The 21,293-nt window shown below is 42.2% G+C and overlaps 2 protein-coding genes across 3 annotated transcripts in view; one reads left to right on the forward strand and one right to left on the reverse strand.

The window, feature by feature from the left end:
- The first annotated feature begins 8,656 nt into the window (after window positions 1-8,656).
- On the forward strand, window positions 8,657-12,651 carry dcstamp (dendrocyte expressed seven transmembrane protein). The gene is made up of 3 exons (XM_031904603.1): window positions 8,657-9,993; window positions 11,264-11,599; window positions 12,499-12,651. The coding sequence occupies exons 1-3, from the start codon at window positions 8,920-8,922 to the stop codon at window positions 12,649-12,651; spliced, it is 1,563 nt and encodes a 520-aa protein (XP_031760463.1). The 5' UTR covers window positions 8,657-8,919.
- Window positions 12,652-16,744: 4,093 nt separating this feature from the next.
- The window catches only part of dpys (dihydropyrimidinase), a 42,333-nt gene continuing 37,784 nt past the window's right edge, over window positions 16,745-21,293 (reverse strand). For both annotated transcript variants that reach the window (XM_002931539.5, XM_031904162.1), the window contains exons 9-10: window positions 17,696-17,792; window positions 16,745-16,900 (exon numbers count right to left, since the gene is read on the reverse strand). In XM_002931539.5, the coding sequence (XP_002931585.2) occupies window positions 17,730-17,792 (63 nt within the window). In that variant the 3' untranslated portion in view covers window positions 16,745-16,900; window positions 17,696-17,729. The remainder of the gene's footprint in view (window positions 16,901-17,695; window positions 17,793-21,293) is intronic.

The raw sequence follows: 21,293 nt of genomic DNA on the forward strand, positions 1-21,293 counted from the left end.
CTATATCATAATTAGTGATGAGCGAATCTGTCCCGTTTCACCAATAAATTTGTGAATTTTGGCGAAAATGGCGCACATCAAAAAAATTCACAAGCAACTTTTTTTTTGATGCACGTCAAAAAATTGGCGCTCGCGTAAAAAATATTGTCACTCGTGTAAAAAAAATGATGCGCATCAAAAAAAAGTTGCGTGACATTTTTTTTGATGCACCATTTTCGCCATTTCGCTAATCTTTTCAAGATTCACAGATTTTTCAGCAAAGCAAAATGGGACAGATTAGCTAATCACTAATTATGATATAGTGGCTCTTTCAGTTTGAAAAAATCCTCCAATGGCGAAACGCGGAAATTTACTGCAAATCCATGCCTGGCGAATTATTTTGCCCATCGCTAATCACAGTTTCTTTTTTTTTCTCCAAAAACTGAAAGGCAGATTTATCAAAATTTGAATTTATTTTTTTCAAATTCCAAAAAAACCTTTCAAATCTTGAATGTACATTTATTTGTGAATAAAACTGAAACTTGGTTGCTTAGAGACAAAGTTGAACACCATGAAATCACGTTCTACCCTCTATTTGGAATATGATAGTTTTTTTGCAAGGTACTGATTAGGGAGAATGGGCGGAGACTGGTACGGCCAATGGGCATTTTCTATGCAGCAAAGGAGAAAAAAAGAAAAGATGATGGGCAAATTCAAACTGAAAGAGCCGCTATATCATAATTAGTGATAAGCGAATCTGTCCCATTTCGCTTTGCTGAAAAAGTAGTGAATCTTTGAAAAGATTAACGAAAATGGCGCACATCAAAAAAATTCACAAGCAACTTTTTTTTGATGCGTGTCATAAAATGGGCGCTCGCGTAAAAAAATGATGCGCATCAAAAAAAAGTTGTGTGTGACATTTTTTTTGACGCGCCATTTTCGCCATTTCGCTAATCTTTTCAAGATTCACAGATTTTTCAGCAAAGCAAAACGGGACAGATTAGCTAATCACTAATTATGATATAGTGGCTCTTTCAGTTTGAAAAAATCCTCCAATGGCGAAACGCGGAAATTTACTGCAAATCCATGCCTGGCGAATTATTTTGCCCATCGCTAATCACAGTTTCTTTTTTTTTCTCCAATAAAACTGAAAGGCAGATCTATCAAAATTTGAATTTATTTTTTTCAAATTCCAAAAAAACCTTTAAAATCTTGAATGTACATTTATTTGTGAATAAAACTGAAACTTGGTTGCTTAGAGACAAAGTTGAACACCATGAAATCACATTCTACCCTCTATTTGGAATATGATAGTTTTTTTGCAAGGTACGGATTAGGGAGAATGGGCGGAGACTGGTACGGCCAATGGGCATTTTCTCTGCAGCAAAGGAAAAAAAAAAAAAAAAAAGATTATGGCAAATTCAAACTGAAAGAGCCGCTATATGATAATTAGTGATTAGCGAATCTGTCCCGTTTCACCGAAACATTTGCGAATCTTTGAAAAGATTTGCGAAATGGCGCATGTCAAAAAACTTTTTTTTGAAGCGAATGACAATTTTTTTGACATGCAACAGTTTTTTTTGACGCATGTGACAATTTTTTTACACAGCCGACAAAATTCACTGGGGAAATAATTGATGGTACGTCAAAAAATTGTCAACCGCGTCAAAAAAATGGTGCACGCATGACATTTTTTTTTCCACATGCCATTTTTGTTGTTAAAGATTCGTGAATTTTTCGGCGAAACGGAACAGATTTGCTCCTCATTAATTATGATATAGTGCAGTGGTTCTCAACCTGTGGGTCGGGACCCCTTCAGGGGTCGCCTAAAACACATATTTCCGATGGTCTTAGGAATAATTTTATGGTTGGGGGTCACGACAACATGAGGAACTGTATTAAAGGTTGAGAACCCCTGATATAGTGGCTCTTTCAGTTTGAAATAATCCTTCAATGGCGAAATGAGGAAATTCACTGCAAATCCATGCCTGGCGAATTATTTCGCCCATCACTAATCATAATTTCTTTTTTTTTTCTCAAAATTCCAAAAAAACCCTTCTTGAATGTACATTTATTTGTGAATAAAACTGAAACTTGGTTGCTTAGAGACAAAGTTGAACACCATGAAATCACATTGTACCCTCTGTTTGGAATATGACGTTTTTTTTGCAAGGTACTGATTAGGGAGAATGGGCGTGTCACACAACGTATGACGTATGAGCCGCTAGCACAATCAGGGAAATACCACACGTGCCACAAGGGTTGTTTCACAGGGGTTTATTACAACCAAACGTAGATAAACAGGGAAAGGGCAATGCGCATGGAAGGTCCACAAGTCCCAATCACATCAAATCCTCCTTCAGGAAGTCTTCAGGGCAACCCCCCTCTGCACAATCTCCAGGGAACAAAGGCAGAGTCTCCCAGCCCAACCCCCAAAAGGTTTCCCACCCAGACAGCCACAATTACCTGGGCAGTCTCCCCAGGCAGTTCCAATGGGAATAAACAAAGTTCCTTTTTGGGTAGTTCCACAGAAAACACACTACCTTGGTTCCAGGGCAAACAGTCCTTCTGCAGGAGTTAGGGTAATCCAGTTGGAGGGAATCTTCCTGCCTCAGCTAGGGTGGATTCCAAGGAACCGCAGGGGAGGGTGTCCTGCCGTAGCGAGGTTACACCCAGACGAACAAAAGCCCCTTCTCCACCCACAACCTCTGGTTTTTCTACCCTGCTGCTGGTACCTCCCCTCTTTTCCACACTCCCTAGGATTGATTGGTTAGGAGGCTGACCCTGCTTCTGCTTAACCCAACCCTAGCAGCTCCAATTGGCAGGGTCCCCTGCAGCATCATTAGGGGAGGGGTTTAACCTAGGAGGGACTTGCCCAGCTCCTCTGGAGGGGACTTCTGGGAGCTTCTTTGTTTAAAACCCTTTCGGCGGGAAAACAGAACAATGGGCTGCCACCATCTTGGCTAGAACATGCACTGGCTAAACATTGGGCCAGTATAAGGGTTTTTGGTCACAGGGCGGAGACTGATATGGCCAATGGGCATTTTCTATGCAGCAAAGGTTAAAAAAAAAAAGATAATGGCCAAATTCAAACTGAAAGAGCCGCTATATCATAATTTACTTTATATTTTTTCCAAAAATCGAAAGGCAGATTTATCAAAATTTAAATTTTTTAGTTTTTTTTTTCAAATTCCCCCAAAAATTTTCAAATCTTGAATGTACATTTATTTGTGAAAAAAACCTCTTCTTCTTTGCAAGGTACTGATTAGGGAAAATGGGCGGAGATTGGTATGGCCAATAGGCATTTTCCATGCAACGAAGTTAAAAAAAAACAAAAGCAAAAAAACAACAAAAGAAAACTATATTTTTTATTTCCTTAAAAATGGGAAGGCAGATTTATCAAAACTTGACTTTTTTTTAGTTGTTTTTCAAATTCCAAACTAACACTTATTTGTGAATAAAACTGAAACCTGATTGCTTAGAGACAATGTCGAACGTGGTGAAATCACATTCTACCCTCCATTTTTAGTGAATTTGTCAAATTTAAATTCAAAATCTCAAAAGCTGGATCTGCAAAACAGCTAGAATTTGAAACTATAACTTCCATTGAGCTATAGAGTAACCGGACGCTGCAGTTACGGGGGGACGGGGGCCCGGGCCGTGGGGTCTGCTTTCTCCATTTAGCAGGTATCTCCACTCCATGTTGGCTCCAAGGTAGGAGAGCAAGCAGGGATTTGAGGGGCGGGGGACGTGTCAGGGCAAGGGGCCCGGGTAGTGTTAGAGTGTGACTTATAGGCTCTTTCGGCTAATCAGTGGTGTAACTACCCTGCACTGGGCCCCCTGCCGCACTGAGTAGTGGAAAGAGGCCATAAGTCACAACCTCAATAGCAGGAACAACTCCCTAAGTTTTCTCATATCTTTCCAGAGACAATTTCAACAAACAATTTTTTGGGGCCAAACATTGTTTCTATAATAAAGCATGTTGTCTGACATTGAGATGTCGTCTCTTTACTACAAACACAGTCTCTACTCTTCTGGAAAGGTGCTCCACTAGATGTTGGTACGCAGTGTGGGCTCGGCCTTCCCCACAATATTTTTCCTGGGCCCTGTAATTGCTGGTCACTTGTGGTGCCAGGGGGGTCTCTTTCCTCTGTATTTACACCAGTGTTGGTACAGTACATTGTTGGTATGATTTGCTTCTATTCAGGAGCATGGGGGGGGGGGGGGATGTTGGGCAAGGCCATTAGTCAGTCAGGCTTGGCTCACTGTTGGTGTTCCAGTTTCAGGACGTCAGGGCTCTGAATGTACTTTGCTTGGTTCATAGGGTTATTATCATGCTGGGACAGGATGATATTTTCACATACTATTGCCACAGAGTAAGAAACATTATCAAGAATGTCATTTTACACTGTAGGTTTGTTTTCACTGGAATGATGGAACCTTGCCTAAAATAATAATGCTAGGGTATAATCCTGCTGCACAAACTTCCCAGTCATCAGGAAGAGATTCAAACACTGACCACAACATTTACACCACTTGAACCAACACTTTGAGTTGCACCCAGCCTGTGTTACGGTATAAAACCCATAAAACCAAACTCTCAAAAGGTAGTTCTTCTTCTGACATTTCTTCTTCTAACATTTTCTTACTAAATATCATTCAGTGACATAATTCAATTTTTAAAGTGGAGTCGAGGTACTTTTGGCCAAAAAAAAATGTTCAAATTCTTGTGGCAATATACAAAGATGGATGACAAGAAGAATGCACTGTAGCTTTCTGTCTGTACTGTAAATTAGTTAGGTAGGTTCGACCCCCATCTTATGTCTGGCTGAGTTTATCACTCAAACAGGAAAATCAGATTGACCAATGACATTTGTGTGGGGCCATCTACCAACCAGGTATTCTGTCTTAGTATGATGTAGACCAGGGATCCCCAACCTTTTATACCTGTGAGCCGCATTTAAATGGAAAAAGTGTTGGGGAGCAACACAAACATGGAAAAGGTTCCTGGGGGTGCCAATAAGAGCTATAATTGGTTACTTAGTAGCCCCTATGTGGACTGGCAGCCTATAGAAGGCTGGGTTTTTATGGAACCAAAACTTGCCTCCAAGCCAAGAATTCAAAAATAAGCACCTACTTTGAGGCCACTGGGAGCAACATCCAAGGGGTTGGGGAGCAACATGTTACTCCTGAGCCATTGGTTGGGGAACACTGATGTAGACAGTGATATTATAAGACAATTTGCAATTGGTCTTCATTTTTTAATTGTTGTGGTTTTTCAGTAACTTAGTTTTTTGTTCAGTAGATTTCAAGTTTGGAATTTCAGCAGCCATATGGTTGCTAGGGTCTTATTTTGCTTAGCAACAAGGCAGAGGTTTGAGTGAGAGACTGGAATATGCATTGGAGGGGACTGAATAGGACAATAAGTAATAAAAAGTAACAATAACAATAAAATTGTAACTTTACAAAGCAATAGTTTTTTGTCTGTCGGGGTCAGTGACCCCTATGTGAAAATTGAGGAAAGATGTAGAAAAGGAAAGCAAATAACACAAAAACTATAAAGAAAAATGATGAAAATCAAATGCAAAGTTGCTCTACACTAAAACTGGTCTTGTATGTACTAGTAACCAATCAAAAGGCAGATACTGAGTCATGTGCTTAGCAACCGCCCATAGAATCATGTTGAGATTTTATTAGCAGTGGGGGATGGGGGTTGTGGCGGGATCTGGGAATGAGTATTGCCTCTCCATAGGTGACCCTTGTTTCCTGCCACATAAATAAAACTAAAAACACCCATATTCACTGAGGGAAATGTAAGGGCTGCGTGTAAATGTTACATTACTCTCACCCAAGGTTTAGTGAGAAGAATTTCTGGAGTGAACATGGGATGCGATTCTTTCACCAAAATAAATCCTATTTGCTAGGATATGTCATGCAGATCAGCTGTCAGCGCATTCTTTGTGCAGTTGCTTGGCAACCAATAACTGCATCTGACGATTGATGCAGTTTGCCATGGAAACAGAGACTCTCATTCACTGTGATAAGACAATTCCTGTCAAGGATCAAGCAATTCAAGGAAAATTGCATACAGTTGAAGCTATGCTTTATTATATTACTGTATTTTCTGGCGTATAAGACGACCCCCAACTTTTCCAGTTAAAATATAAAGTTTGGAATATACTACCACCCTGTGGCTCGCAGAACCGAACCCTCCGCTCCCCCCCAGCATCCTCCTGCTTCCCCCAGGGCACCCCCAGCATCCTCCGGCTCCCCCCAGGCCCCCCTCAAGCATCCTCCTGCCCCTCCCCCAGCATCCTCCAGCTTCCCTGCCAGGAAGCAAGGTGCAGGTAAGTACCCAGCGTATAAGACGACCCCCGACTTTGGCACAGATTTTCCGGGGTTGGGGTTAAAAAGTCGTCTTATACGCTGAAAAATACGGTACTTTAAAACACAGCATTGTGCATGGAACCTACATCTGGGAAGGGACTGGGGGATAATAGCCTCTGGGAAGGGACTGGGGCTGTGGGATAGCAGGTATAGTAGGGAGAGATGGTGCCTATAGTAGCAGTGGGGGGATAATAGCCTCTGGGAAGGGACTGGGGCTGTGGGATAGCAGGTATAGTAGGGAGAGATGGTGCCTATAGTAGCACTGGGGGGATAATAGCCTCTGGGAAGGGACTGGAGCTGTGGGATAGCAGGTATAGTAGGGAGAGATGGTGCCTATAGTAGCAGTGGGGGGATAATAGCCTCTGGGAAGGGACTGTGGCTGTGGGATAGCAGGTATAGTAGGGAGAGATGGTGCCTATAGTAGCAGTGGGGGGATAATAGCCTCTGGGAAGGGACTGGGGCTGTGGGATAGCAGGTATAGTAGGGAGAGATGGTGCCTATAGTAGCAGTGGGGGGATAATAGCCTCTGGGAAGGGACTGGGGCTGTGGGATAGCAGGTATAGTAGGGAGAGATGGTGCCTATAGTAGCAGTGGGGGGATAATAGCCTCTGGGAAGGGACTGGGGCTGTGGGATAGCAGGTATAGTAGGGAGAGATGGTGCCTATAGTAGCAGTGGGGGGATAATAGTCTCTGGGAAGGGACTGTGGCTGTGGGATAGCAGGTATAGTAGGGAGAGATGGTGCCTATAGTAGCAGTGGGGGGATAATAGCCTCTGGGAAGGGACTGTGGCTGTGGGATAGCAGGTATAGTAGGGAGAGATGGTGCCTATAGTAGCAGTGGGGGGATAATAGCCTCTGGGAAGGGACTGGGGCTGTGGGATAGCAGGTATAGTAGGGAGAGATGGTGCCTATAGTAGCAGTGGGGGGATAATAGCCTCTGGGAAGGGACTGTGGCTGTGGGATAGCAGGTATAGTAGGGAGAGATGGTGCCTATAGTAGCAGTGGGGGGATAATAGCCTCTGGGAAGGGACTGTGGCTGTGGGATAGCAGGTATAGTAGGGAGAGATGGTGCCTATAGTAGCAGTGGGGGGATAATAGCCTCTGGGAAGGGACTGGGGCTGTGGGATAGCAGGTATAGTAGGGAGAGATGGTGCCTATAGTAGCAGTGGGATAATAGCCTCTGGGAAGGGACTGGGGCTGTGGGATAGCAGGTATAGTAGGGAGAGATGGTGCCTATAGTAGCAGTGGGATAATAGCCTCTGGGAAGGGACTGTGGCTGTGGGATAGCAGGTACAGTAGGGAGAGATGGTGCCTATAGTAGCAGTGGGGGGATAATAGCCTCTGGGAAGGGACTGGGGCTGTGGGATAGCAGGTATAATAGGGAGAGATGGTGCCTATAGTAGCAGTGGGGGGATAATAGCCTCTGGGAAGGGACTGGGGCTGTGGGATAGCAGGTATAGTAGGGAGAGATGGTGCCTATAGTAGCAGTGGGGGGATAATAGCCTCTGGGAAGGGACTGGGGCTGTGGGATGGCAGGTATAGTAGGGAGAGATGGTGCCTATAGTAGCAGTGGGGGGATAATAGCCTCTGGGAAGGGATTGCCAGGGCTTATTTTTACTCCCAGTCCAGACCTGATCCCCATTGGCTACAGGCAGCCTCATACATAGTGAGAACAAGTTGCTCCTTAGTGTGAGCCTTTCTATGTCAGATGCAAATCTTTGTGCATGATTTCGTAAATGTCAATTATGAACACATATAATGGGAACCACTGGAAATGCACAGACTCACTAACTGACTAATGCTCTCCCCTTGAGAGTGCTTATTATTAGGAAGGTGATGCTACCTACCTGCACTTGAATAATACACTCGCATCCCCACACTTTGTATCTATTTCATTTTAGATTAGTGCTTCCCAAGCTATGGAACTGGCCCCCCATTAGTGGCAGGTTTAGCATGAAGGCCAAATAGGCTGAGTTCTGGGGGGAAGGCCTATTTGCTGTTTAGCTACACCTGAAAGCCCATCTTGAAGGTCAGTGAGATCAGGGTCCTCGGTACCTGCTATGTATATAAAGTGCTTTGGAATATAGAAACCTTACACTCACACTCAAGGAACCTGGCTAATAAGCATTTGGCACTGGGAAAACATTATCAACGATACTGAAATCATGAGATTTATTATTTTTGCTGTGACTGGGAAGGAATGGTGGGAAGTAGCAGTTGACTTCCTTCTAAGCGGCCCAAGGCACATGTACAAACCATGACTAAATATGGCTGCTTCCTCTTTCATGTACATAAATAAGTAAATGTGCCTCGTCACTGTTACAAGGAATATGTAGTCAGAAATCATCTAATGCTGAACAGGACACTGCACTGAAGGGATTCCAACCCATTTTGTTTGATTATTTGCTGATGATGATCAGATCCTGGCACAGTTATTCTAAAGGGACTCATCTCACTTTCCTAATCACTCAACTATTTCCCATCTCCGCAAGTGACTAGAGGAAGAGCTGCCTGGGATATCACTGGCTACAGCCAGTCCTGGCTTTCTGGAACCATGGGAGTATTTGCCAATGGAAGAGGTTCTGGATGGAAGAACACCACGTATTTCTCCTTCCTCTGCGTGGCTCTAGGGTCCACCATTAGTTTCAGTTTTTTTTTACTTTTGCGCCTTTCCAGCGCATTTACCCCTACTGTGTCTCTGGCTGTTGCCAGCTCACTTGCAGTTCTTCTCTCTATTCTCTTCTTCTTTTACAAGGCATTGCGCTGCATGAGTGTCCTCTTCCTCCTCTCCTGTGGCATGAAAGAGGGTAGGAACGGTGTGATCACCGTTGGCGCTGGCGTTGTGATGTTTTATAACATCAAAAACATCTTTAACAACCTCAGAATCCTGGCAGACAGCATCACCTGTGACTTGGAATCCAAGCGCGTCTCCTTGAGGGCCATGCCTTTTGAATTCTACAGAGAGGCCATTGAAAGGGTTTACAATGAAAGTAAAAAATTTTTTGCCCTAAATAATGAAATTTTTAGTTATACTGACAAATTTCAGTGCAATATTTTAGTTTATGACAAAGGCCTAAAAACAATGGTAAATGAAACAAAGCAACAAATCCATGATGTGACGGCCACCATAATGCATCTGATTGGTATTGCTTCCTATGCAGCTCACATAGTCATCCTTGTACTTGGCATCTCCATTATTCTCTGCGGAACTGGATTCTTTGTAAGAAAGTTCTTGAGCCAAGGCAGCAAACACTTTGAAAACAAGTACATTACAAAAACCTTTGTGCGTTATGATAACTCCAGAAAGGAGCAGAATGAATCGGGAGTCTTGCCCCTCAACAAGCAGGAAAGACACAACTACATTAGAATCCCTTGTCTAAAGATTCCTACAAAGGAGTGCAAAAGGGTGGCCCTTTTCCTTGTTCCGGTCTTTGTTAATATCACGGTCTGGGCTTTAATCACATTTGTAGATCTTATGCTCTACTGGCTGATTGTAACCGGAAGCACCCATCTGCAAGAGCTGCCTCCCCTTACGGTTCCAATACATGTATCTCTGACTGTAAGTACTCAGTGTTTGCAGTTTGGGAATAAGGCTGTATCTAAACCAGTGATTCCCAACCTGTCGCTCATGAGCAACATGTTACTCACTACCCTCTTTGATGTTGCTCCCAGGGGCCTCATAGCAGGTGCTCATTTTTAAATTTCTGGCTTGGAGGCAAGTCTTGGAAGCACAGAGACACAGTTTTACTCCAAGCAGAGCCTCCTGCAGGCCAGCAGGCCACATGGGGCTACCAAATAGCCAATCACAGACCTTATTTGGCACCCCCAAACTACCTTTGTCATGCTTTTGTAACTCACCAACTCTTTTTACACCTGAATGTGGTTCACAAGTGAAAAAGGTTGGGGATCCCTGATCTAAACAATTAAACACCTAGACACAGGGCTGCTTTAAGTAGTTCCGGAGCTGGGGAGCAATCCATATTTGTTGGGTCTTATTATTTATATATAGAAGCATCCCCAAACTACTGAGGGACCACAGGTTGGGTAATACTGATCTAAAGCATTATTGTCTTTTTTGTGCCTCATTGCATATTTTATTTTATAAAATCATTACTAAAGGTCCAAGATAAAATAAGGCAAATGCATTAGGGCAAATGGGTGATGCTCAGTCTACTGTCTAAATGCTGAGTTTATGGCATTAGATATGATTAAGTAGGATTAGGATCTGAAATTGTTCCACAATGGGAGTAATGCAATATATAACTTTAGCTTCCATGGGCTTTCTGAAACTGTTTGAGATGGATAAGGGATTAGCATTTTAGGCTCATTTAAGATAAATGGTACACCCCTTAGACCTCATTCACTAGTACCCCTGCTTATCCTTTGTGCTGCTGCACTATGCCCTTTGCATTTGTTTGAAAGCCCAGCATAAGGAATAAAGTGCAGCACTGATAAAAGCAAAGGATGGCTTCCTGGTGCCATGCATCCCACTAGCTCTCCTGGCTGGCAAGCTCTGAATAACATGCAAGCTAGGTGCTTGCCAGGGGTGCCTGGGTGCATACTAACTCCTAATCCCCTAAAAATAGAAATACTAGTAGCAAGGTTCTTTTAATACTGGGTACCAAACATTCTGACACTTGGTCATACAGTACCTATAGATAAAGCATTTGGGAGTTGGTGGCATGCAGTCAGCCCCCAAAGAAGCCATTCATTCTCTTCTTCCTCTGTTTGTGTTGGTTTCATGTATATTGGTGCATTGGCAGAGAACTAATCCTGATAATGTTCTTCGTGAACACGAGTCTAATTGACCTGACTGTGTGAAAATAATACTGCAATGTGCAACTTTTTGTTTTTAATTGGGTTCTTATACCTGTTTTCTCTTAAATCCTTCTTTGCAGAATAATGAAAAATTATTGGATATACCAATTAGCGAGGATTCTGTTAATACCCATAATAGCTCGTTCCAGATCCATCTCTTTGACCCTAAGTGCTCTCCCAAACCCGGGATCTCTCTCTCAGTTTCGTGGATCTCCCTTAGCATCATAATTCCCATTTTGTTTCTGTTCGGATTTCTTTCTTCCTTTCTTATTCAAATCAAATTGCTGCTCATAGCATCGTTTTACCCCGACAAAGAGTTAGAACGGATACAGTATCTTCATAGCAAAATACTCAGGAAAAGGATGAAGGCAGGATCCTCGGCAAGGAGGAAAGCACTGAGAGATATTGTATTAAAGGTGAGACACAATTGCATTATTTATCATCCTGTATGTTTATGCTCCTCTGTTTGCTCTTCTGTGAGTAAAATATAAATGGAAAGTGTTTTTCTTCTGGTTCCTAGAGTAGGACATGTCACAGAAATGGTGGTTAAAATTACTGGGAGCGACAAGGCATAGACCCAGTAAATGTTGTTTGATGTCAATATTATTCATAGGGAAAAATCATAAAAATACAGGAAGGCAGGTATTATTTTACCCTAGACACTAAGGATGAGCAAATCACCATAGTTTTTGCACTTTGAACTCTGCCCTGTGGATTGTGCCCAAAGGTGCAGCCCCAGAATGGAATAATCAGAACTATATTCATAGGGAGAGGGTGGAGGGGAGGTTTGTGGGCAGCCCCTTAAACTCCCATTAGCTTGTCCATCATTCAAACATACCATTTGGAGAGCACCAACCGGCAAAAGGTGCACAAAGGCCCTCGACTTAGCAACGGCTTGTGGCCAGTGTTAATTATAAGGCTGCCACGTGCCCGTCAGCACTCTTGTGCCAGGTCTTGTAAGGTGCAGAGAGCAGACTGTACAAATCATTGCGCCAGATGAACCTGTAAAGTGCATGGCGCCTAAGGGGTGCAAATTTTCACCTACTGGTGCCCATGTAAATGAGCCCACGTGTTTAGTGCAAGCATTCGCCAGGCGATAGATGCCTGGAAACATGGCAGCGTGGGTTAATATTACACTTCTTACAACCCTGAGATTAGTAAGTAAACATTGTCTTCATTTTACTGGAATACAATTGGATCATCCTGATTTGGCCCAGAGTGCTAGCGGTTGGGTGGCCCCACCAAACAAGTGGATCTTACGGTGTATGTCCAGCTCAACCAATGGAGATCTAGTAATGTTTTTCTTTTTTTGCAGACAAGCTTCTGGTTTCCAATTCTAGCAAGAAAGCAGTTATTGTACGAGAACTTACCATCGCAGATGGGAAAATATGATCATCAGGACATTGACCGCGGAACGGAGTTTAATCAGGGTTTTGTAAATCCAGTCTTTGAAGAGGAGGCCAAATGACACAGTTTATCTTTTCGCACTATTCACATCAACAATGTCATCCTCCCCCCTGACATGAAGATGAGAATGAAGCATTAAGAAGAGCTGATGATCCATGATTCACAGTGTTCTGCTGCTTATCTGCTATTATCCAAGCTATTGCCTATTATTGCTGTTACTTACCATGTAATGAATATATAAAGCAGTTATATCTGTCAGTCTGCCTCCGAGGATGACAGAATTGGGGGACCTGTATTAGTACATGGCGTTCTTGCTGGTTTCTCAATGGTACCTATTCATGAAACGGGGGGGGCATGTAGGCATCATCCATTTTGCTCCGTACCTGGGCAGGCGCTGTGTGCTTACTGTGTGCTAACCCTTGAAAATTCAGGGTTAGGTCTTATAAACACATGGTGCAGGGTTGCATTTAAAGTAAACTGTAAAGAGTTCAGCCCTGCTAGCTGGATTTTTAAATGTGTCCCAAGTGATCTGGTCACCCTATGTTGGCTACCGGATGAAGTATTCCCTTGTAAGCCTTGATCTGTTTACAAGAGCTTTACTCTAGTCGTCATCTATGGTTAATTAAACATATCTTGAAAATCTCTTAAATATACTACATGGTCAAAAGTATGTAGACAACCGGACACCCCTTCTAATTATTGGAATTGGCTATTTAGGCTACACCTATCATTGCCAACACAGGGGCCACTACATCATACAATGATAGACAATTCCTAAGTGAGTTCCCTACAAAATGGGTTTGCTGAGATGGTAGTGGAAGAACTCGACTGGCCTGCAGATCAGTGCCCAACCTTTATGTGTGAATAGAATCAAATCCCTTCCAGCAATGTACCAATATCTAGTGGAAAGCTATCCCAGAAGAGTAGATGAAGAACCAGCTTCATATAATACCCTTGGTTTTAGAATGAGATGTTGAACAAGCAGGTGTCCACATACGTTTGACCTTACAGTGTTCATACAGAGTTTGGACTTGTAGCAATGTTTTCCAATAAGGTACCCCCTGATCCTTGGGGCCCATCACAAATGCCCTTTCTGGTGCGCTATGGAACAGTCCCTGGAGTTGACTGGCAACAGTTGGTACTGCTTTGGTCTACCCACAAAGTAATGCATAACCAAAGGCCCTACCAAAAGGGCAACTGATAGTCTGATGAAATGATGCATTCCAGCACACAAAGAGTGCACTCAAGTTTGGAATCTGATACCAATCAATTCTAGCACCCAATGCCAAGCGGCGGGCCAGCCAAGAAGCACATTACTGTGGGATACATAACAAATTAGATTAATTCATCTCTTTACTTGTCTAGGCAGTGACCACCTCTCATTATCTATATCCAAATAAAACATTTGTATCCAAAAGGTCACTTAGCTAATGAAATGAGAAGTATTGGAATCTGCTATGAAAATAACTGGGAAAAAAAACATATTTTACAAAAAGGACTTTCACACTGCTCAAAAGAAGTTTAAAACTGCACCTTATAACAGAGAAGCCTAGTAGGAATTTATAAAAGGATAAGGGGAACTAAACTATGTGTAAACTATGTCTAGTGGGGGCAGAGTTCCTAGTGGGCCAGGGGTGTTATGGTTGTCCTCTGGAATAAAAAGGGATCAGATACAATCCTAAGGAAGGTCAGCTATAGTAGAAGTTGGAAAGGGAACTCATTGGTGGGGGCTTATAGTAAGTAAGTGGTAGGGTATCTCCTGTTATAGACACTCTAGAAGTATGACGCATGTTTCATTAGTAAGAGCAGTTATGTTCTCCATCGAGGATATTGTAGTGTGGAGTTGTTCCCCAAGTGGCACTCGCTATACTGTAAGGACTCCAGCGGGTAGGTCCCAGGTAGTGAGTAAAATCCCTTGGAGGAAGACTAAGATTGGGGACCCTTTTTGGAGTCACACAAAGCTCATTCTGACTGTACTGGTTTTTCTGTAATAGTTTTCACTTAGAAGCAAATAAACCTCCAACATGGGAAGTGGCACAGTAACATATGGAGGGAGGGAGGCACTTGCGCACTTGCCCCTCTTGGGCTGATTTCAGCTGAGCAATACAAGTCTGTTTATGGGCATATTATTGAGTCAGTACAGCTCCAAATATATATATAGCTCCTTCCCACTCAAACAGACCCGACACAAGCAATTCTACTTCCCTTTGTGTTAAAATAAATGTAACCCGCTGACTAAGTTTATCCTAGGATGTTGCCGTTGTGTAACCGTGAGTCACTTAGTGACTGGGGGACTGCTCTTTGCTGCTCAACTGGAAATATCTAATTTCTTCAACAGTCGGCTCATCACAAGCAGAACGCAGTCAGAATCAATGCAAAGCAAGTGCCAGCAGGGTCCTGGCTCTGGAAATTAATAGATTAAAAACATTTGGCAAACAATTTGATCAGAGGTTCTGTCTATGGTTCCAGCAAAGGGTAAATGAATGTATTGCCTAAAGCTTTCTTGCTGTTTGTTATTACAGGTATGGGTATGGTTGCTATGGGTTGCTCACTTAGGGCCTTCTTTTACATATAGGGGTAACTGTATCTCTTTGCTGCAGGTAGGAAAGAGTAGGGCAAGTAATAAATGAAGATTTTATGGGCCTGATTCACTAAAGTGCGATAAAACGTGTGCTATTTTTATTGTGCGCTAAAATTTTTACCGCGTCTTAATTTTGCCGATTTTTCGCACGATTCACTATAAGCATACTTGCGTTTTTTACGTGCGATATTGCATGCGTTATTTAACTCGCGAAAGACTATTTCAATGCGGTATTTGCTGGTACATGCGCTAAATTACGCGAATAGTCGCCGCATATGAATGGTAGCATAGAAATAGTGTATAAAAATTGTCACCGCATATAAATGGTGTATGTAAATATTAGCCACATATAAATGGCAGCATATAAATGGCAGCATATAAATAGTAGATGCTTATAAATAGTAGCCACTAGTGATGAGCAAATGTGTTCTGGTTATCTTTAGTGAAAAATTAGCAAATCTTTCGAAAGATCCACGAAACGGCAAAAATGTTGTGCGGGCAAAAAAATTGTTGCTGTGACTATTATTTTTTGACGCTTGTATAAATATTTGGATGTGCGGTGAATTTTTGCGTGGCAAATTTTTTCATGCGTTTTGCCATTGGCGGATTGTTTTGCGAAACGCATGAAAAAATCCGCCGTGAAAAAATTCAACGCACGTCCAAAAATTTGCTGCGAATCCATGCCTGGCGAAACATTTCATCACTTGTAGCCAAATATAAATAGTTGCGCAAATGAACGCACGCCATGTTAGCCATACACGCCAATACTTGCAGAAAATTACTGTATTAAAAATGAACATTTCGCTGCAAACTGGCGGCTGCGTCACTCTGGGGGAAACACAGACTTGAATAAATAACACTGTAAGTCCATATTTTATTGCCAAAAACTCATTTACTGTACTTTTCTATAATTTTTCGCCTGCCTGTAGTAGGTGTTAATTTTCGCAAAGCCGAATGCGATATTTAACGCCCAAAAGTTATAGTGAATCATGCGATCGTATTCTTTTCAGCGCGGAAATTAACGCATGCGGTAAAACTAGGGCGAGAAATACCCCATGCGAAAATGGCGATTTTTCACACGCGATAATACTATGGTGAATCGCACGCAAATTATCGTGTCTTTTTTACCGCAAAAAAGCGTGCGATAATTTTTATCACACTTTAGTGAATCAGGCCCTATAAGTTTTGGTTTAGTTTGGAATTGGGGTAATTGCTGGCTAGTACCACAGGCTCCTATGGTTCCATGAAGTCTCTCTGGTGGATGTGGCTATTAATTTCCTGAAGACATGGAGCCTAGGTGAGCCTTCATCTGCTCTGTACATATCATTGAAAAAAAACAGAGAGCTGCTGCAGCGAGGCAAGCGGTGTATAGGTTCTGATCAATGCAAAACCTCAGCATACATATCCAAAACAGCCAAAACATCTACCATACAAGTTGGGAAGCCATAATACAAATTTTCCGTATCAGCTTTAACCTTTAGCCACCCTAATCTGCAACATAATAACACTGTGCTCCCTAATTACCTGAGCTACAATCTTGCACTTAATACAAAGAGCAAAGACGACACACGTCTAAAAAACAATCATATAATATTTATTATTTATATGTAGTATAATACCATCGGATCTGCACTCTGTAATATATCGCTAATGGCAACATTTTATATATGTAGATAAAACACATTATTTGCTTGATCTTGATCTGCGCTGAGTTTGTTGTGATGTTTCCCTGGAGAGGAACAAAGAAAGAACTTGTCACATGTAAACACATCAGGCAAGATGCTCGAACATATTGTTTCTAATTACAAATAAGCCTAATTTACAGAATAAAAACACAATAGAATGCAACACATATTCCCTCATTATGACTTTATTCACATCACATGGATTAGGAATACAATATAAAATCCCAAAATGGAACGGTATTAGTTGTGTTTCCTGACCAATCTCATTTCAACTCAGGCCCAACCCAGCCAAGGCTGAGATGGGATTTACCAACCTGCGCCCAACCTCTTGCGTCCTTTGCACCAGGGAAGAGAATGGGTTACACAGCTCCTCAAAATGATGTGTATTTGAGATTTTTTTCAAGTTATATTTTAATAAATACCCTTCTAGATGTGGAAATTTGCTTTTTTTTCTTTATTTAATGCTGGTTGGTAGGTTACCGGTATCATATCCTCCAGATTTCCAGATATCTTCCAAGGTTACAATAACCTAACCCATGTTAATTGGGCACTTAAGCTGGTCATAGAAAGATCCATTTGTTTGGCCTTGAGGTGGGTAATATCAGATTGACCCAATCTTTCAGCCCTCAGGCCAAATGGTCGGATCACATTAATGGAAATCAGGCCATCAGGCTCATGTATGGTCACCTTTACTGTGTCTGCCAAGTTGCTAATCCATTGAAAACCCCAATGGAATGGCTTTCCTGTTGCCTAAGGTTTTCTAACCCCCTTACAAATAGTTCCCAAAAGAACAAATGGCCATGTAGTTCAGTTAATCATACAGTTTTAGCTCCCATTACCTTGTCCATAATTTGTGCAGCATCAAGGTTGATTTCACATTAATTGGATCACATCTCCTTTGTATGGTTCACGCTGCACTGGCACTGGCTGGCATACCTGCACCAAAAGGTTAGTATCGTTATTATATAGTAACCCTATTAGCATCATTATTATATAGTAACATGATAGCATTGTTATTATTATGCCTCGAGAGGAAACTTGTGCGATTTCACTGAAATCGCGCCGCTGCGTTTGCTATCCCACCGGCGAGTTACATTTTCACAGGTGGGATGGCATTTTGGGGAGATTAGTCGCCCGAGACACAGGAGATTTGTCGCGGGCGACTAATCTCCCCGTGTGCCAGAGCCCTTATGATGTTTCCTGAGGAACAATGACTCTGATGATCAGTTCTCACTCCCAATCACTGATTTCACTGTCAGGGTAAACAGTTAACAGAAAAGGCACTTACCTCTCAAGTTCAAATAAACCCTTCCTAAATTCCAGCTGAACCAAAGCAAGGGAAAACACTCCATCTGTACTTGTCTAAGGATACTTCCAATCTGCATTGAACTGACTTAAAAAACCTCTCCTTGTCCATGTGGTTTTTCCTTCCTTCTTTTAATTTCCTTCCTAACTCCAAAAACCTACAGGCAGGTTAATTGCCTTCTGATGAAAGCAGCCATTTTTGATGGGGACCTTAGATTGTAAAGTGCCAATCTGGTGTTTCCACTATTTTGGCACATACCTGTAGCTTCCACTCTCCTCACCTTACCAACTAATTCCCAACCTTTTTTTACTTGTGAGCCACACTTAAGGTCCCCATACACGGGCTGATTCTAGCTGCTATCGGTCCCTTAGACCGATTCGGCAGCTTATCGGCCCGTGTATGGCTACTAATGACAGGCCTGTCTGACATCTGGCCTAAAATTGGCCAAATCTCAAAGCCGATGTGGTCCCCAATCTGACGGACGCCTATACCCGTCAGTCTATTTCGATTGTTTGGCCCCAGGGCCAAATGACTCTATTGGCCTGATATCGCCCATCCATAGGGGATATCGGGAGAAGATCCGCTCACTTGGTGACCTCGCCACCACCTTAAGATGTAAAAAGTGTTGGTGAACCACAAAGCATGAAAAAAGTTCTTTGGGGATGCCAAATAAGGTCTGTGATTGGTTATTTGGTAACCCCATGTGGACTGCAGTAGGTCTGCTTGGAAGCTTGGAATAAAACTGTGTCTCTGTGCTTTCAAAACTTTGAGACCACTGGGAGCAAAATCATAGGGGGTGGTGAGCAACATGTTGTTACAAACCACTGGTCAGGGATCACTGCCCAAGGTGTTGGGAAAAACATAAGTTGGTAGACCCATCTCATTCTGCACCAACAATAGTCATCTTGGCTAGTGACACATCATGGACCCAAGGCTGAGAGAGACTGTAGTGAAGAACTAATGCGGCACAGTGTGACTATAGAATCAATGGGCTCTGGGCAAAAGGCCATTGTGCATTTGTGTTAAGGTGACCCTGCCTTCATGACATTGGCATCTGCTACAAGATGATTTATATGGACAAATAAAAGTATGTGATGGTACGCCAGTGCCCTTTAAATCAAGAAGTTCTCAGAATGATGAACTGTTTTTCTCTTGGCAATTAGATCTAAGAAATGAAAATAATCAGTGGTATAAACAGGTGGTTTAAAGCTGGCAGGGAAGTGCATACATATTGCCTGTTTAATTAGGTTAATGCCAAATGATTACAGTAGGAAGATAGAATAAATATATCAATTCTAACGCTGGCAGTGCTACAGCCGTTGCCAAAGACCCCCTTTAATTGAGAAGCGGGCACAGATTGGCCAGGCCGGATGGTATTGCCTGCTGATCTGTCAGCGCTTAGTAAGACGCGAGGGGCTGATGAACATTATGTGCTCGTGTGTTTGTTACAGACATCTGCCCATCAAAGGAAAAGTACAGCCATTATTCCAAGCATCAGATGTAGCGGCGTCTGTTTCTACCTTTTACCTATTTATCTGCAGGGCTCACATTATTGAAGTATGGATTTGTAACGTCTACATGAAGGCGACAGAAAATCTGGAAGAGAATACTAAATCAATGCTAATTACTAAGCTAACGGCTGGCAGTTACTGCATTAATGTAAATAGGGTAAGTTAATTAGGTACATAAGATTTCTCAGCTGCACTCGCCGCTTATTACACCATAATATCATCATTCCCAGGAATGTCAAAGGCTGCCGAGTGGGTGATAATAAGAGATGCACTTCCATATCTGACAGCCCTGGTTCAGCAAAAATGTATTGTATGAGTACAGGTATGGGATCTGTTATCTGGAAACCCATTATCCAGAAAGATCAGAGCTACGGAAAGCCTGTCTCCCATAGACTCCATTTTAATCAAATAATTCAGATTTTTAAAATTGAAATAAAACAGTGCCTTGTAATTAATCCCAACTAAGTTATAATTACCCCTTATTGGGGGCAGAACAGCCCTATTGGGTTTATTCAATGGTTAAATGATTCCCTTTTCTCTGTAATAATAAAACAGTACCTGTACTTGATCCCAACTAAGATATAATTACCCCTTATTGGGGGCAGAACAGCCCTATTGGGTTTATTCAATGGTTAAATGATTCCCTTTTCTCTGTAATAATAAAACAGTACCTGTACTTGATCCCAAGTAAGATATAATTACCCCTTATTGGGGGCAGAACAATCCTATTGGGTTTAATTACTGTTTTATTGTTTTTTTAGTAGACTTAAGGTATGAAGATCCAAATTACGGAAAGACCCCTTATCCGGAATACGCTTGGTCCCGAGCATTCTGGATAACGGGTCCTATACCTGTATATATCTTATATAGGCCTTATGTACAGCCAGGGGGTGGTTTAAAGGTAGGAGAGAGAGGGCATTTGTCTCCCCCCTGTATCAGAGGGGCTATTACAGTAAGTCCCTTGGATGCCTAATATTGGCATTATTGTCAGTGTGTATAACAGGATATTCAAAACAACCATGGGATGGTGGAAGTTGTACTTTAACAACAGCCATAGAGCTACAGGCCCTTTGCTTTAACGTTTTGAAAATAATTTGAACATAATTTCAAGCAACTTTGCAATATACATCAATAAATATGCAGCCTTTTCATGAATTTAATGTAATAATATGGTTTGGAACAGTTCCCTAAGCCCCGCCCCCTGTTCCCCTGCTGATCTGGCTGGTTACTTTGAGACACAAATAAAATGCATTGTGGGTTATGTAGTTCCTGCATGCTGTCTGTAAGCTGTGGAGAAGTTGTTACAATTTGTAACATCAGTGTTTTAGTCCCTCCTCCCCTGCTAGGATTTCAAATGATGTAGAAAGAGAAGAATTGTTTTGCAACTGGATTTCTGCTTATAAAAGCGTATTTGTTTATACTTGTTGAAGGAACAGTAGGGGGGGTTATATTATCTGAGAAATGTTTGACTCCTAGACTAGTGGTGGTATTGTTTTGTAATGAGAAAATAATAAATACAGAAACTTGTGTTATGGGAATAGGAATAAACCATCCTTGGCCCACACAAAGCTCGGGTCAGTAAGTGCATTCTTTGGCTTTAGCGGAAGTTTCCTCTGGATA

This window comes from Xenopus tropicalis, chromosome 6 (assembly GCF_000004195.4).
Source record: "Xenopus tropicalis strain Nigerian chromosome 6, UCB_Xtro_10.0, whole genome shotgun sequence".
NCBI classification, from domain to species: Eukaryota; Metazoa; Chordata; class Amphibia; order Anura; family Pipidae; genus Xenopus; species Xenopus tropicalis.